An 18,654-nucleotide genomic window follows, 5' to 3' on the forward strand; every position below is an offset into this window, starting at 1 on the left:
GCAAAGAAATACACAATAATGTTAAAAAGCAAGTGTGCCTAAATCCCACTATAGGGCTGACCTGTACTGTGCTGGCTCTGATGTTTTCCATTCGTATTGCCCTTTCCAGCATGGTTCCAGAAATGATGGTGGATGTGTAGCCAGGCCAACCAAGAGCAGCTCAGCTTGGGTCAGTTCTGTGTGGCTTAGCAGTGTGAAAAGGTTATTACCTTGCCTATCCTATGAGGGGTCCAGGATTTGCATTAGCTTACTATGGTTTACATTCAAGCTACGCTCTTAGCTCGGTCTCTCTGGAAAATGTGATTCTTTGAGATCTCAATGGGATCTCCTGGTTAAAGAATCAAATCAAATCAAATGGTATTGGTCACATACACATGGTTAGCAGAGGTTAATGCGAGTGTAGGGACATGCGTGTGCTTCTAGTTCCAACAGTGCACTAATGTCTAACAAGTATTCTGACAAATTCACAAATAAAGGTTGGATAGAATGCAATCCTTCTCATTGTGTTTGTCAAGTCTCAAGGCCTGTTGGCAAGAGATTCACTGAGATGTCAATGGGAAAACCTGGTTAAATAAAGGTTCCTCTCTGTGTCTGTTTGTAGGCGTTCCCTCGGGCCCGCGGAACGTGATCTCCGTCGTGAACGAGACCTCCGTGATCCTGGAGTGGCACTCGCCTAGGGAGACAGGCGGTCGTGAGGACGTGGTCTACAACATTGTTTGTAAGAAGTGCCGGGCGGACCGCCGTACCTGTTCACACTGTGACGACAACGTGGAGTTTGTTCCGCGGCAGCTGGGCCTGACGGAAACCAGAGTGTTCATCAGTAACCTGTGGGCCCACACGCTCTACAGCTTCGAGATACAGGCCGTCAATGGGGTGACCAATAAGAGCCCCTACCCTGCCCAGCACGTGTCTATAGACATCACCACCAACCAGGCTGGTAAGAGAATAGTGTGTGTGTGTGTTTGGGGTGGGGGGGGGGGTTGAGGGGTTCTCTGTGTGTGATGTGTAGTTTCACTGAGAGGGGATGGTCGGCATCATCATCATTATCGGCATCTGTGTTCATGTACATTGTTGGCGTAGTTTGCTGTAGCTGTGTCTCCTTTCTAGTGAACAGTACAAAGAAAAACATTTGTATAGCGTTTCATTGATTGTTGATATCATACTTCATCCCACATTGCTCAGCACTGGTAAACATAACATAATCTCTGCATTTCTGACTCCTGGCCTGTTGCTTCTTCTTTCACAATGTGAGCTGGAGAGAGGTCATTGTGCTAAACTGCGAATTAGTGAGGAGGTGGCAGCTGACTCCAGCTGTACGAGAACTCACGAAGTGAAATATTGAAACTGTCTCTCTTCTATTGTATTATCGCCCTCTTTTCTCGCATGAAAGCAGAGGCCTGCTATATAATTGAGTGTGTTGAGGGATGGGGGGGGATTTCCCCATTGAAAACATGGTGAAGTTCAAAACCCCAACCCAAGAAATGGCGTGTTAGGATCTGTGGTGAGACCAGCAGATCCCTCCCTTTGCCCTATTTCTGCACCCTTTGTAGTTCCCCAGTTTTATTTACACATCAAACCCTTTGAAAGGGAATGCTGGTTTGCATTCTGCTCCAAGACAACTTTACAGAAATGTTTGCTTCTTAAGCTTCAGTCAAAAGCCTAAAGTAAATGAATCTATCTACGACAAACAGCAAATACGATTTTTATATACCGTCCATTCTACTTGATATTCTGAAGGCTGAGACAGTGTTAGAGACAGTGTTGAGACAGTGTTGAGACAGTGTTGAGACAGCGTTGTGACAGTGTTGAGACAGTGTTGAGACAGTGTTGAGACAGCGCTGAGACAGTGTTGAGACAGTGTTGAGACAGCGCTGAGACAGTGTTGAGACAGCGTTGTGACAGTGTTAGAGACAGTGTTAGAGACATTGTTGAGACAGTGTTGAGACAGTGTTGAGACAGCGCTGAGACAGCGTTGTGACAGTGTTGAGACAGCGCTGAGACAGTGTTGAGACAGCGTTGTGACAGTGTTGAGACAGCGCTGAGACAGTGTTGAGACAGCGTTGTGACAGTGTTGAGACAGCGCTGAGACAGTGCTGAGACAGACAGTGTTGAGACAGCGCTGAGACAGCGCTGAGACAGTGTTGAGACAGCGTTGTGACAGTGTTAGAGACAGTGTTAGAGACAGTGTTGAGACAGTGTTGAGACAGTGTTGAGACAGCGCTGAGACAGTGTTGAGACAGCGTTGTGACAGTGTTAGAGACAGTGTTAGAGACAGTGTTGAGACAGTGTTGAGACAGTGTTGAGACAGCAGTGTTGAGACAGCGTTGAGACAGTGTTGAGACAGTGTTGAGTTGAGACAGTGTTGAGACAGTGTTGAGACAGCGTTGAGACAGTGTTGAGACAGTGTTGAGACAGCGTTGAGACAGCGTTGTGACAGTGTTGAGACAGCGCTGAGACAGTGTTGAGACAGCGTTGAGACAGCGTTGAGACAGTGTTGAGACAGTGTTGAGACAGCATTGAGACAGCATTGAGACAGTGTTGAGACAGCGCTGAGACAGTGTTGAGACAGCATTGAGACAGTGTTGAGACAGTGTTGAGACAGCGTTGAGACAGCGTTGAGACAGTGTTGAGACAGTGTTGAGACAGCATTGAGACAGCATTGAGACAGCGTTGAGACAGTGTTGAGACAGTGTTGAGACAGCGTTGAGACTGCATTGAAACAGCGTTGAGACAGCGTTGAGACAGCGTTGAGACAGTGTTGAGACAGCGTTGAGACAGTGTTGAGACAGCATTGAGACAGCGTTGAGACAGCGTTGAGACAGTGTTGAGACAGTGTTGAGACATCATTGAGATAGCGTTGAGACAGTGTTGAGACAGCGTTGAGACAGTGTTGAGACAGCATTGAGACAGCGTTGAGACAGCGTTGAGACAGCGTTGAGACAGTGTTGAGACATCGTTGAGATAGCGTTGAGACAGTGTTGAGACAGCGTTGAGACAGTGTTGAGACAGTGTTGAGACAGCGTTGTGACTTATCAGATATCTTTGCTGGTCATCTTTCTGGTTCTCTTTTCGAATAACTAGACTTGACTCGGCCTCTCCCTTCACGACAGACTGAGAACAGTCTATAAAGCCACAGCCTAAAACATTCATGCTGTATTGAACACATCCCTGAAAGAAAAAAAACGACCGAATTACAATCCTGGGCGAAATAGCTGGAGGTTGTTTTTATAGGGCTGAACAGGGCCAGTATTCACAAAGCATCACAGAGAGTAGAAGTGTGATCACGAATCAAGTCCCTCCTCTTATTCGTTATGATTTAAAAGACGAAACTGATCTTATTCTCTGTGATTCTTTGTGAATACAGGCCAGTTTCTCTGCTGTTTGTCGTCTTGGCAGCAGTGCCGTAGCTGTTACAGAACAGGCAGTGAGACAAGAAGGGTTTGGGTGTTTAGTACTACATAATGACCAAGCAGACAACTCTTCTGTCCAAGACATTAGCCCAGGATTAGGGCAGCGTGAACCAAGCCAGAGAGTTGGATGGCCGCCTCCTCATCTTTCTCCTTCACCCTCTTTCTCTCCTTTTCTTATTTTTGGAAGTCTCTTGCTCTCAAAGGCTCTTGAGTCTCTCGCTCTCTCCAACTCCCTTGCGATTTTTCTATTTTTCTCTCTCTCTCCTATTCGTCATTTCTCCTGCATCCCTCCTTCCCTTCTATTTCTCTGGCCTTGTGATGGAATGTGAATTCAGCCACTGGAAATGACAGCTTTGGGATATTTTGTCTGGCTGGTCCTTTTCCTACAGTGTTCTTCATGCTCCCGTGGAGATCCACGGTGTTTCATTGTGACACTTATCAAGGGACCTAGAGCACAAAGTATTGACCAAGTGGAAAATTTAAATGAGACTCGTTTCATTTTTCCTGCGTTTGCAGTTATAAGAGAGACCTCAAGAGTGTCTGCCAAATATGTGGAGTGTATTTGTGTATTGAGTGCTGTTGTGTATTTGGTTTTTGACTGGTCATTTCGTGTGTGTGTACCCTATTACAGATTTGATTGTTTACAGCATCTTTTCTGGGATTTTCTGTGTTAAAAACATTGGATATTTCTGGTACTTGTTACTCCACCATAACAACATGGTTGAAAGCAGAGCTATGGCGCTATGGAAAGTTGTGAAGCTTCCAGTTTGTGGATTTTGCTGAGCGTGTGTGAATTAGCTTTTTTTTTTAGACACAGTACATTCGGAAAGTATTCAGACCCCTTGCCTTTTTGCACATATTGTTACGGTGCAGCCTTATTCTAAAATGGATTAATAACCCTCTTTGGGCTAGGTGTCCAGCTAGTGGGATAGAAGCCGACAACATCCAGTGAAATTGGAGGGCGCACAATTCAAATAAATATTCGTAATATTAAACATTCACGAACATAAAAGTGTCTTATATCATTTAAAAGTGTAAATTCTTGTTAATCCAACTGCGTTGTCAGATTTCAAAAAGGCCTTATGGCGAAAGCATACCATGCGATTATCTGAGGACAGCACACCACATCAACATATTTTTCAACCAGCCCAGGCTTCTCAAAATCACAAATAGCGATTAAATAAATCACTTAGCTTTGAATATCTTCCTCTGTTTGCAATCCCAAGGGTCCCAGCTACAACATGAATGGTCGTTTTGTTCAATAAAATCCTTCTTTATGTCCCAAAAAGTCAGTTTAGTTGGCGCCATGGATTTCAGTAATCCACTCGTGCAAAAAGCTACTAGTAAACTTCGTCCAAACAAGTCAAACGATGTTTCTATTTACATAAGTATTCATACCCTTTGCTATGAGACTCGAGCTCAGGTTCATCCTGTTGTAATTTTTATTTATTTTTTATCTTTATATAACTAGGCAAGTCAGTTAAGAACAAATTCGTATTTTCAATGCCGGCCAAGGAACAGTGGGTTAACTGCCTTGTTCAGGGGCAGAATGACAGATTTGTACCTTGTCAGCTCGGGGATTCAATCTTGCAAACTTTGGTTACTAGTCCAACGCTCTAACCACTAGGCTACGCTGCCACCCTTTGATCATCCTTGAGATGTTTCTACAACTTGATTGGAGTCCACCTCTGGTAAATTCAATTGATTGGACATGATTTGGAAAGGCACACACCTGTCTATATCAGGTCCCATTATATGAGGTCCCACGGTTAACAGTACATGTCAAAGCAAAAACCAAGCCATGAGGTTGAAGGAATTATCCGTAGAGCTCCGAGACGGGATTGTGTCGGGGCACAGATCTGGGGAAGGGTACAAAACATGCCTGCAGCATTGAAGGTCCCCAAAAACCCAGTGGCCTCCATCATTCTTAAATGGAAGAAGTTTGGAACCACCAAGACTCCAGCAAAACCGCCCAGCCAAACTGAACAATCGGGGGAGCAGTGCTTTGGTCAGAGAGGTGACCAAGAACCCGGTGGTCACTCTGACAGAGGTCCAGAGTTCATCTGTGGAGGTGGGAAAACCTTGCATGCATCTCTACAGCACTCCACAAATCAGACCTTTATGGTAGAGTGGCCAGATAGAAGCCACTTATCAGTAAAAGGCACACGACAGCAAAAAGGCACCTAAAGGTCTCTGACCATGAAAATAATGGTCATCATCTCTGTTCTGATGAAACCAAGATTGAACTCTTTGGCCTGGATGCCAAGCGTCACGTCTGGAGGAAACCTGGCACCATCCCTACGGTGAAGCATGGTGGTGGCAGCATCATGCTGTGGGTATTCTTTTCAGCGGCAGGGACTGGGAGACTATTCAAGATCGGGGGAAAGAGGATCTGCAGAGAAGAATGGGAGAAACTTTCCAAATACAGGTGTGCCAAGCTTTTAGCGTCATACCCAAATAGACTCAAGTCTGTAATCGCTGTCAAAGGTGCTTCAACAAAGTACTGAGTAAATGGTCTGAATACTCATGGAAATGTGATACTTCAGTTTTTTTTAAATACATTTTCAAACATTTCTGAGAACCTGTTTTTATCTTTGTCATTATAGGGTATTGTGTGTCGATTGATGAGGGGAGAATTTAAAAAAAAATGTTAGAATAAGGCTGTAACGTAACAAAACGTGGAAAAAGTCAGGGGTTCTGAATACTTTCCGAATGCACTGCATATGTATATATATTTTTTACCTACTAAACATTCTCAAACTATACAACCTCCCCATTCCCCGTTTCTGGAATCAAAACTCCAGTGTTTAATCGCAACAAACTCCAAGAAAATAACATCAGAGTGTGAAGAAGGGAACACTCTCTCCCTCCGGCTCATGGTCCTTTAAGTCGTGGTGGCTGACAGTGAAGAGAAGGGAAATTACGAGGTAAATAGCTCTGATTATTAGGGTAGCCTAATGGCTTCTGATTGTCCCATGTTTGAATGGCTAAATATGCCCTACATGACAGATAGATGTTGGGAAGCATTGTGTGATCCCAGCTCTGGGTAAAAAGGTGACTGGCTGTAATTGGCTCTGCCCATGCCCAGCCCTAGGGGACTCTTTGTGGCTAGGTAATTGCGGCGCTGCTGCTTCTGACTTGAGGGGTTTCATAACAGGCAAGCAGGATATGGATGTGGATATGACCTTTCGGTGATGAGATGGATCGAAGGATCTGAGGATAATTTGGGGAGAAAACTTTGTTAAGGCAGTCTGAGAGTGGGAGTCTGGGGAAAGTCATTCTTAGCCACACTTACCATGTGAAAACTGGGCTGAATGTCAGAAACAGCTCAATAGGACACAAAGGTGTTGGAAATCTGTTAATCCTCTCAAAGTTATCATTGGACTCTCAAAGTTCTCATTGGGCTCTCAAAACTGCAATATCCTTTGCTTTTCTGAAACATGTCTCTCGGACAAGATACCCCCCATGACTATCCAACTCAATGGATTCTCCATTCACCGGGCGGACAGGACATTAGAGTCTGGAAATCGAGGGGGGAGGGGTTGACCTCTACACCAACTCCAGCGCTGTGGAAGTGTCAACCCACTGTTCTCACTGTCTTGGAATACCTGATGGTCAAATGCAGACCTTTCTACCTCCCGGTGGAGTTTTCAGCTGTTATCGTGTTATCGTGACTGTTATCGTGACTATACATTCCATGTCAGGATAATAAAAATAACAATCTGGCACTTAACGAACTGTACAAGGCTATAAACAAGCAGGAAAACCTACATCCAGAGGCTGCTTTTCTGGTTGACTGCGATTTTAATTCCGCGTCACTAGGACATGATGCCCAACTTCCATCAACACGTCTCCACCTGGGACAACAAAGTCCTACACCATTGTTATTCTACCCATAAGCAAGCATACAAGGCCATCTCCCTCGTCCGCCATTCGGTCAATCGGATTACGACTCCGTATTATTTCTTTCTGTTTACAAGCAGAAACTCATTATCAAATATTATGCTACATGACTGCTTTTCCAGCACTGATTGGAATATGTTTTGAGACTCCGCCGATAATATTGACGACGTTGTCTCCAGGGTGAGGGTTTGCTGCTTCCCCAATCAAAATCCCTGGATCAACACCAAGGTTGGAGCTAAACTAAAGGACAGGGCTACCGCACACAGAGCTATCGTAGACAACCCTGAGGCTACGGCCGAGGACAGCAATAAGTCCTGCTATGACATCCGCAGAGTCATCAAATGAGCAATAGGACAATATAGGAATAAGGCTCTGACGCCCGCCGTATGTGGCAGGGGTTACAGTCCATTACAAAGGAAGACCCAACCGTAATCTGCGATGCCTCTCCACCAGACGAAGTTAAATGCATTTATTGCACGTTTAGACAACAACCATTTGCATATCGCCCCAACAGATCCATAGATGAAGCAATCTCAATTGCTGTGCACACTGCCCTCATCTACCTAGATAAGAGGAATACCTATGCGAGAATGCTGTTCATTGACTACAGCTTAGCGTTCAACACCATTGTCCACTCCAACCTCGTCACCAAGCTTCGGACTGGGTCTGTACACCTCCCTCTGCAACTGGATCCTGGACTTCCTGATGGGCCAACCCCAGGTGGTAAGGGTAGGTAGCATCAACTTCTCCACACAGACCCTCAACACAGGGGCTCCACAGGGGTGTGTGCTTAGTACCCTCCTCTACTCCCTGTTCACCCATGACTGCATGGCCACGCATGACTCCAACACCATCATCAAGTTTGCTGACGACACATCATGGTAGGCCTGATTACCGGTACTGATGAGTCAGCTTAAAGGGAGGAGGTCAGTGACCTGGCAGTGTGGTGCCAGCACAACAACCTCTCCCTCAACGTCAGTAAGACCACGGAGCTGATCGTGGACTACAGGAAACAGGGGGACACAATGTAACTTGAAGCTCTCGACCTGCGAGCACTCCCCCATCCACATCGACAGGGACGCTGTGGAGCAGGTTGAGAGCTTCAAGTTCCTTGGTGTCCAAATCACTAAAGAACAAAAATGTTCCAAACAACACATCTTCTCCCTCAGGTGGTTGGAAAAGTTTGTGGGCCCTCAAATCCTCAAAAAGTTCTACAGCTGTGCCATTGAGAGCATTTTGACAGGATGCATCACTGCCCGGTATGTCAATAGCACCATCTACTGTATATCAGAAGGTGTGGTAGGAAGGCCCAGAAAATCGTTAAAGACTCCAACCACCCAAGCCAAATAATATTCTCTCTGCTTCCACATGGCAAACGATACCAGTGCATTAAGTCTGGCACCAACAGTCTCTTGAACAGCTTCTATACCCAAGCAACAAAATAGCTGCACGTACGATCTGAGTTAACCTTGTATCCTCATTGACCGTTTTATTTTGTATTTTTGTCTCTATGCACTCTCACAGGGCCCTACATACTCATACACACACTCCATCTGCTCACTCACACATAATATGCACATACAGTACCAGTCAAATGTTTGGACACACCTACTCATTCAAGGGTTTTTCTTTATTTTTCACTATTTTCTACATTGTAGAATAACAGTAAAGACATCCTTTTTTGGCATTCTCTCAACCAGCTTCACCTTGCTTTTCCAACAGTCTTGAAGGAGTTCCCACATATGCTGAGCACTTGTTGCCTGCTTTTCCTTCACTCTGCGGTCCAACTCATCCCAAACCATCTCAATTGGTTTAAGGTCGGGTGATTGTGGTGGCCAGGTCATCTGATGCAGCACTCCATTACTCTCCTTCTTGGTCAAATAGGCCTTACACAGCCAGGAGGTGTGTTTTGGGTCATTGTCGGGTGGAAACAAATTATTGTCCCACTAAGCGCAAACCAGATAGGATGGCGTATCGCTGCAGAATGCTGTGGTAGCCATGCTTGTTAAGTGTGCCTTGAATTCTAAATAAATCACAGACAGTGTCACCAGCAAAACACCCCCACACCATCACACCTCCTCCTCCATGCTTCACGGTGGGAACCACACATGCAGAGATCATCTGTTCACCTACTCTGCGTCTCACAAAGACACATCAGTTGAAACCAAACATCTCAAATTTGGACTCATCAGACCAAAGGACAGATTTCCACTGGTCTAATGTCCATTGATCGTGTTTCTTGGCTCAAGAAAGTCTCTTCTTATTATTGGTGTCCTTTAGTAGTGGTTTCTTTGCAGCAATTCGTCCATGAATGCCTGATTCACACATTCTCTGCTGAACAGTTGATGTTGAGATGTGTCTGTTACTTGAACTCTGTGAAGCATTTATTTGGGCTGCAATCTGAGGTGCAGTTAACTCTATTGAACTCATCCTCTACAGCAGAGGTAACTCTGGGTCTTCCTTTCCTGTGGTGGTCCTCATGAGAGCCAGTTTCATCATAGCGCTTGATGGTTTTAGCGACTGCACTTGAAGAAACTTTAAAAGTTCTTGACATTTTCCAGATTGACTGACCTACATGTCTTAAAGTAATGATGGACTGTCATTTCTCTTTGCTTATTTGATCTGTTCCTGACATAATATGGAATTGGTCTTTTACCAAATATTCTGTTTTTCACCCCTACCTTGTCACAACACAACTGTTTGGCTCAAATGCGTTTAGAAGGAAAGAAATTCCACAAATGAAATCTTAACAAGGCACACCTGTTAATTGAAATGCATTCCAGGTGACTACCTCATGAAGCTGTTTGGGAGAACGCCAAGAGTGCACAAAGCTGTCATCAAGGCAAAGGGTGGCTACTTTGAAGAATCTCAAATTCTTTAACACTTTTTGGTTAGTGTTATTTCAAAGTGTTGATGTCTTCAATATTATTTGACAATGTAGAAAATAGTCAAAATAGAGAGGTGTGTCCCAACATTTGACTGCTACTGTACATATATACTGACTCTACACACACGCACACCCACTCACATACAACGTGCTGCTACTCTGTTTTATTTTGTATCCCGTGGCCTAGTCACCTTACCCCTGTACATACTGTATCTACTGTACCTCTGTCACTCCAGTATCTCTGCACATTGTAAATATGCTATTTTAACTGATCCTGTATATATAGTATGCTTACTTACTGTGTTCTTCATATTTCTTCTTATTTCTCGTGTGTGTTTTTCTAGTGTTGCATTGTTATTGATTATGGAATTGTTGGGTTTTGAGTTGGCAAGAAACGCATTTCACTGTGCTTGTGCATGTGACTTTAAAGCGGTAGGGCGGAAGACGAGAGCGAGTGGGGCAACGTAAGTGTTATAGAGTTGGAGAAGAGATGTGTCGAAGAGAGACGGAGAGAGAGTTAGACGAAAGAAGGATATAGGGGGAGCGATTGGTAGAGGAGAGGAGGACAGTCCGTGAGATGCAGAGATGATTCCTGTGTGAATCAGTGCAGAGGTCATTAAACTGTCCTCGGTCCCTGTGTGTGTCTGGGATGAAAGTCTGATCAATACTCCGATTCACAGCCTGCAGTAAACTGGACACACACACACACTTCTCAGGTTATTTACTAGCCTTTCTCTTACAGCCCTGGTCTGGTCATCTTGATCTCTGTATAGTCAAAAGCTGCCATCTCCCATGTGATGCCTTTTTTTGGGAACATTATGCTTTAATTCACTTAGGAGCACACCGTGTGCAGACCTGAGGGTTGTGTGGTAAATGTTAAACGTCCATTAAGGTAGGTTAATGCATACTAGGGTCATTACAGTCAAGAACCAGACCATGTTTAAAAACCTCCAGAAAATGTAGGAAATGAGGTAACACAATGTCCTCAACAGCATCTTTCTCTCCCGCCCACCCTCCATCCCTCCATCCCTCCATCCAGGACACTTAACCCATGAACAGCTGAATGACACCTCTCAGAGAGGAACTTTTCTTCCCTCTTTCGCTGCTTGTCACTGCCTCTGTTTCTCCTGACTTACACAACTCTGTGACCTGAGGCAGGTTCCACAAGGCTTTTGTTTGCGGCGAGCATGTCGCCAGAGTAAGAATTTCAGTTGAGCGATTTGAATGAACATTCCAAAATGTTACAGGGAAACATCAAACATTTCGTTTTTGTAAAAGGGTTACTTACTGTCTCTTTTTAGCGCACACTATTCCAAATGAAAATGACTTCCTACTAAATATAGTAGAATGTCTACATGGCCACTTGATTATTTTAGCCGCAGTTTAAATCTGAAACAGACACTTACGTTCTCAGACTTTCAGCTAGTGTTAGTGAACAGTAGCGGCTAACACATAAATGATTCATATGTGAGCCAAAGTTCGCAAGCTATTTCCCTTGTTGAACGCACCTCTAGATTCTGTGCCAACTGCCAAACCAGTCACCAACCTGAGAATCCCTCTCCTCCTCCCATTCCATTCTACTCCTCTGCAACTGTTTTTAGAAATACACCCAAAATCCAAACATCTCCATCTATTCCATCTTGCAGCCTTCTTTGGGCATGTGGAAACCGGCGAAACCCCAACTTCATGAAAACAGTCTGCGGCTCAGCGAGATTCTAGATACAAAGAGATGGAAGTAGTCAAAGCCAAATCCAAACAACCAAAACATACCAAAGGGATTTGAGCCTTTGACATTACTAAAACCAGAGGGATGTGAGGCATGTTTGGATCCCTACTCATTATGTTTTGTGTTTACGAGCTCTGAATGCCTTAAGTATTTCCATGTGTTGTTGGTGTACATGGGTTGGTTTAGAGTAGGAACAGATGAAGACACAATCATAGGTTACTGTAAAAAAGACAACTGAAAATGCATTGTCCCTTGTATGTATTGAATAGATTCTTCATTCAATTATTAGTACGTCCATTGGTTATTCCATCCATCCATCCAGCCTTTCTTTCTTTCTTTCTTTCTTTCTTTCTTTCTTTCTTTCTTTCTTTCTTTCTTTCTTTCTTTCTTTCTTTCTTTCTTTCTGTCTGTCTGTCTGTCTGTCTGTCTGTCTGTCTGTCTGTCTGTCTGTCTGTCTGTCTGTCTGTCTGTCTGTCTGTCTGTCTGTCTGTCTGTCTGTCTGTCTGTCTGTCTGTCTGTCTGTCTGTCTGTCTGTCTGTCTGTCTGTCTGTCTGTCTGTCTGTCTGTCTGTCTGTCTGTCTGTCTGTCTGTCTGTCTGTCTGTCTGTCTATATAATTTCTTAATTATTTTTTATATGGGTTGTTGCTTTTCTCACTGCCTCAATTCACAGAACTTGACTGACTATAAGAGGGCAGAGAGGAGCTGGTTGTCCAACCATTTCATCATCCTCTTTGAGTGCTGGCTCAGGTTGTCATTCTGCTTCATTTAATGCCCGTTTATCATAAATGTTGTAGCTTGTCCCTTGAATCCAGAAACCGGCAGCTAGAGCTGCAGGCGATCGGAGGAGAATGGCTCTGAATGCTACTGAACTCCTCAAACCTTAAAATGTCTTCATCTAGTGTCTGAAGTACAACAGAGAAAGAGGAATCGCGTAAACCAAAAGACTAGTTGCCTTCCTTCGTTACTTTCAGTCTTTGCCATTAATTCTCTCCTCTGGCCACAGTAAAATATGTGATTGTGAGAAGGTTCGAAGCAAACCCACCACACTTAAAGACAATCCCATGCCCTAGGTAACTCTAGAAATTCCAGGACTTGGCGCTTTCAAAAAGGCACCAAGAAGTTACATCTACAATACTTTTCAACAGTGATGTCACCAATGGCAGCACTGGAGTGATTTAAAATAAATAAATGGTTGATTGGTTCCCTGAAAGAAACTCATAGAAACAGAACATCGAAAGGGACAGGGCAGAGTAGAACAGAACAGAACAGCACAGAACAAAGCAGAACTGCCACATCCCTATGATCTGTGAGAGGAGTCCATTACCATGTAGTCACGACAGAGCAGCCCCTCTGAGCTATTGCTAATGGGGAGGCAGTGGTTAACCAGCATGCCTAGGAGGGTGAGAGAGGGAGAGCGAGAGACTGTGAGAGCCTGGATCTGTGGTGCTGTCTAAGTCTTAAAGGAAAAACCCGGAATTAGAATGTGATGAAATTGGCCTATCAGGACTTTTCCAACCAATCGTCAAACTGGGAATCAGTCAAGCACATCAGGAGTTTCCAGCTGGGAATTGAGGGATGAAAGCCCTGTGGAATTTGGATCGCGGAATGTGAAATGTATTAAGCTTATCCCGTGAAAATCACAATGAGGGAGTTGATGCAGAGGGAGAATGGGAAGAGGTCACCCAAAGCTATTCAAGTTATGTTCTGGGGGTTTGGTGAAAATGAATGAGCTTTCGTTCCCTTTTGTAAAATATGTGTAATGGCTCTGTGCTCTAGTGTGTAGGTATACATTTACATTTTACATTTAAGTCATTTAGCAGACGCTCTTATCCAGAGCGACTTACAAATTGGTGCATTCACCTTATGACATCCAGTGGAACAACCACTTTACAATAGTGCATCTAAATATTTTAAGGGGGGTGAGAAGGATTACTTTATCCTATCCTAGGTATTCCTTAAAGAGGTGGGGTTTCAGGTGTCTCCGGAAGGTGGTGATTGACTCCGCTGTCCTGGCGTCGTGAGGGAGTTTGTTCCACCATTGGGGAGCCAGAGCAGCGAACAGTTTTGACTGAGCTGAGCGGGAACTGTACTTCCTCAGTGGTAGGGAGGCGAGCAGGCCAGAGGTGGATGAACGCAGTGCCCTTATTTGGGTGTAGGGCCTGATCAGAGCCTGGAGGTACTGAGGTGCCGTTCCCCTCACAGCTCCGTAGGCAAGCACCATGGTCTTGTAGCGGATGCGAGCTTCAACTGGAAGCCAGTGGAGAGAGCGGAGGAGCGGGGTGACGTGAGAGAACTTGGGAAGGTTGAACACTAGACGGGCTGCGGCGTTCTGGATGAGTTGTAGGGTTTAATGGCACAGGCAGGGAGCCCAGCCAACAGCGAGTTGCAGTAATCCAGACGGGAGATGACAAGTGCCTGGATTAGGACCTGCGCCGCTTCCTGTGTGAGGCAGGGTCGTACTCTGCGGATGTTGTAGAGCATGAACCTACAGGAACGGGCCACCGCCTTGATGTTAGTTGAGAACGAAAGTTTGTTGTCCAGGATCACGCCAAGGTTCTTAGCGCTCTGGGAGGAGGACACAATGGAGTTGTCAACCGTGGAGATCATGGAACGGGCAGTCCTTCCCCGGGAGGAAGAGCAGCTCCGTCTTGCCAAGTTCAGCTTGAGGTGGTGATCCGTCATCCACACTGATATGTCTGCCAGACATGCAGAGATGCGATTCTCCACCTGGTCATCAGAAGGGGGAAAGGAGAAGATTAATTGTGTGTCGTCTGCATAGCAATGATAGGAGAGACCATGTGAGGTTATGACAGAGCCAAGTGACTTGGTGTATAGCGAGAATAGGAGAGGGCCTAGAACAGAGCCCTGGGGGACACCAGTGGTGAGAGCGCGTGGTGAGGAGACAGATTCTCGCCACGCCACCTGGTAGGAGCGACCTGTCAGGTAGGACGCAATCCAAGCGTGGGCCGCGCCGGAGATGCCCAACTCGGAGAGGGTGGAGAGGAGGATCTGATGGTTCACAGTATCGAAGGCAGCCGATAGGTCTAGAAGGATGAGAGCAGAGGAGAGAGAGTTAGCTTTAGCGGTGCGGAGCGCCTCCGTGATACAGAGAAGAGCAGTCTCAGTTGAATGACTAGTCTTGAAACCTGACTGATTTGGATCAAGAAGGTCATTCTGAGAGAGATAGCGGGAGAGCTGACCAAGGACGGCACGTTCAAGAGTTTTGGAGAGAAAAGAAAGAAGGGATACTGGTCTGTAGTTGTTGACATCGGAGGGATCGAGTGTAGGTTTTTCAGAAGGGGTGCAACTCTCGCTCTCTTGAAGACGGAAGGGACGTAGCCAGCGGTCAGGGATAAGTTGATGAGCGAGGTGAGGTAAGGGAGAAGGTCTCCGGAAATGGTCTGGAGAAGAGAGGAGGGGATAGGGTCGAGCGGGCAGGTTAGCCGTCACAAGACGCGAGATTTCATCTGGAGAGAGAGGGGAGAAAGAGGTCAGAGCACAGGGTAGGGCAGTGTGAGCAGAACCAGCGGTGTTGTTTGACTTAGCAAACGAGGATCGGATGTCGTCGATCTTCTTTTCAAAATGGTTGACGAAGTCATCTGCAGAGAGGGAGGAGGGGGGAGGGGGAGGAGGATTCAGGAGGGAGGAGAATGTGGCAAAGAGCTTCCTAGGGTTAGAGGCAGATGCTTGGAATTTAGAGTGGTAGAAAGTGGCTTTAGCAGCAGAGACAGAGGAGGAAAATGTAGAGAGGAGGGAGTGAAAGGATGCCAGGTCCGCAGGGAGGCGAGTTTTCCTCCATTTCCGCTCGGCCTTCCGGAGCCCTGTTCTGTGAGCTCGCATTGAGTCGTCAAGCCACGGAGCGGGAGGGAGGACCGAGCCGGCCTGGAAGATAGGGGACATAGAGAGTCAAAGGATGCAGAAAGGGAGGAGAGGAGGGTTGAGGAGGCAGAATCAGGAGATAGGTTGGAGAAGGTTTGAGCAGAGGGAAGAGATGATAGGATGGAAGAGGAGAGAGTAGCGGGGGAGAAAGCGAAGGTTGGGACGGCGCGATACCATCCGAGTAGGGGCAGTGTGGGAAGTGTTGGATGAGAGCGAGAGGGAAAAGGATACAAGGTAGTGGTCGGAGACTTGGAGGGGAGTTGCAATGAGGTTAGTGGAAGAACAGCATCTAGTAAAGATGAGGTCGAGCGTATTGCCTGCCTTGTGAGTAGGGGGAAGGTGAGAGGGTGAGGTCAAAAGAGGAGAGGAGTGGAAAGAAGGAGGCAGAGAGGAATGAGTCAAAGGTAGACGTGGGGAGGTTAAAGTCGCCCAGAACTGTGAGAGGTGAGCCGTCCTCAGGAAAGGAGCTTATCAAGGCATCAAGCTCATTGATGAACTCTCCGAGGGGACCTGGAGGGCGATAAATGATAAGGATGTTAAGCTTGAAAGGGCTGGTAACTGTGACAGCATGAAATTCAAAGGAGGCGATAGACAGATGGGTAAGGGGAGAAAGAGAGAATGACCACATGGGAGAGATAAGGATCCCTATGCCACCACCCCGCTGACCAGAAGCTCTCGGGGTGTGAACACGTGGGCGGACGAAGAGAGAGCAGTAGGAGTAGCAGTGTTATCTGTGGTGATCCATGTTTCTGTCAGTGCCAAGAAGTCGAGGGACTGGAGGGAGGCATAGGCTGAGATGAACTCTGCCTTGTTGGCTGCAGATCGGCAGTTCCAGAGGCTACCGGAGACCTGAACTCCACGTGGGTCGTGCGCACTGGGACCACCAGATTAGGTGGCAGCGGCCACGCGGTGTGGAGCGTTTGTATGGTCTGTGCAGAGAGGAGAGAACAGGGATAGACAGACACATAGTTGACAGGCTACAGAAGAGGCTACGCTAATGCAAGGAGATTGAATGACAAGTGGACTACACGTCTCGAATGTTCAGAAAGTTAAGCTTACGTAGCAAGAATCTTATTGACTAAAATTATTAAAAATGATACAGTACTGCTGAAGTAGGCTAGCTGGCAGTGGCTGCGTTGTTGACTTTGTAGGCTAGCTGACAGTGGCTGCGTTGTTGACACTACACTAATCAAGTCGTTCCGTTGAGTGTAGTAGTTTCTACAGTGCTGCTATTCGGGGCTAGCTGGTAGCAGTGTTGATTAGTGCGTTAAAAGAACGACAATAGCTGGCTAGCTAACCTAGAAAATCGCTCTAGACTACACAATTATCTTTGATACACAGACGGCTATGTAGCTAGCTATGTAGCTAGCTACGATCAAACAAATCAAACCGTTGTGCTGTAATGAAATGAAATGAAAAATGTGATACTACCTGTGGAGCGAAGCGGAATGCGACCGGGTTGTTGAGTGCGGAAGTTCTATTCAGTAGACGTTGGCTAGCTGTTGGCTAGCTAGCAGTGTCTCCTACGTTAAGGACGACAAATAGCTGGCTAGCTAACCTCGGTAAATTAAGATAATCACTCTAAGACTACACGCTCTAAACTACACAATTATCTTGGATACGAAGACAGCAAAGACAACTATGTAGCTAGCTAACACTACACTAATCAAGTCGTTCAGTTGAGTGTAATAGTTTCTACATGTATAGAGTCGTAAGATGTGTAATGGCTCTGTGCTTTAGTGTGTAGGTATAGAGTCGTAAGATGTGTAATGGCTCTGTGCTATAGTGTGTAGGTATAGAGTCGTAAGATGTGTAATGGCTCTGTGCTATAGTGTGTAGGTATAGAGTCGTAAGATGTGTAATGGCTCTGTGCTATAGTGTGTAGGTATAGAGTCGTAAGATGTGTAATGGCTCTGTGCTATAGTGTGTAGGTATAGAGTCGTAAGATGTGTAATGGCTCTGTGCTATAGTGTGTAGGTATAGAGTCGTAAGATGTGTAATGGCTCTGTGCTATAGTGTGTAGGTATAGAGTCGTAAGATGTGTAATGGCTCTGTGCTATAGTGTGTAGGTATAGAGTCGTAAGATGTGTAATGGCTCTGTGCTATAGTGTGTAGGTATAGAGTCGTAAGATGTGTAATGGCTCTGTGCTATAGTGTGTAGGTATAGAGTCGTAAGATGTGTAATGTGATGGTCTTGTGTTAGAGTAGCAGTTTGCAGATAAAAAAAACCTCTCTCTCTCTCTCTCTCTCTCTCTCTCTCTCTCTCTCTCTCTCTCTCTCTCTCTCTCTCTCTCTCTCTCTCTCTCTCTCTTGCTAGCAGCACTGAGAGGCTTGACATTGATTAATGCTAAGCCGAGTGCTGCATTAAAAGCTGGGGACAGCCAGTTGGGCCAGATAAAAGTGGAACAGAGGAGAGAGGGAAGGGGGAGTGATGGGGGGACGAGAGAAGTGCAGGGCACAGCCACCAATCACTGTCAGTGCTGGTGTCCCCTGGTAACGGTGGGGACGGCATGGCTTCAGCGGGCCTGACCCTTGACCTCCAGCCAGGTACAGACGCAGCCGTACTGATAGAAACACAGGCTCATTACATACAGGGCACTAACACACATCTGCGTTCGCAAACACACACCCACACACAGGCCTTTAGAAACGAGGACTTGGCAAATGTTTTATCCATGACTTGCAGAAGTGCCACTATTATTTAATTGGGACTTTTAGGCAATCATTGAGACGTGATGTGAAACCATGTAGAATCACAAATGCCTGGTCTTAATATAACTGTCTGGCTAGATACAGTCTGGGTCTCAAATGGCACACTATGTCCTATAGAATGTACTACTTTCTACCAG

At 45.8% G+C, this 18,654-nt stretch overlaps 1 protein-coding gene across 3 annotated transcripts in view; it reads left to right on the forward strand.

Annotated features, from left to right (window-relative positions):
• Nucleotides 1–18,654, forward strand: part of LOC124009399 (ephrin type-B receptor 1-like) — a 377,149-nt gene that overhangs the window by 291,852 nt on the left and 66,643 nt on the right. For all 3 annotated transcript variants that reach the window (XR_006834290.1, XR_006834291.1, XM_046321201.1), the window contains exon 5: nucleotides 602–937. Coding sequence is in view for 1 of the 3 variants with exons in the window: in XM_046321201.1 (XP_046177157.1) it covers nucleotides 602–937 (336 nt within the window). In the remaining 2 variants the exon portion in view is untranslated. The remainder of the gene's footprint in view (nucleotides 1–601; nucleotides 938–18,654) is intronic.

Source organism: Oncorhynchus gorbuscha, linkage group LG22 (assembly GCF_021184085.1).
Source record: "Oncorhynchus gorbuscha isolate QuinsamMale2020 ecotype Even-year linkage group LG22, OgorEven_v1.0, whole genome shotgun sequence".
In the NCBI taxonomy this organism is placed as follows: domain Eukaryota; kingdom Metazoa; phylum Chordata; class Actinopteri; order Salmoniformes; family Salmonidae; genus Oncorhynchus; species Oncorhynchus gorbuscha.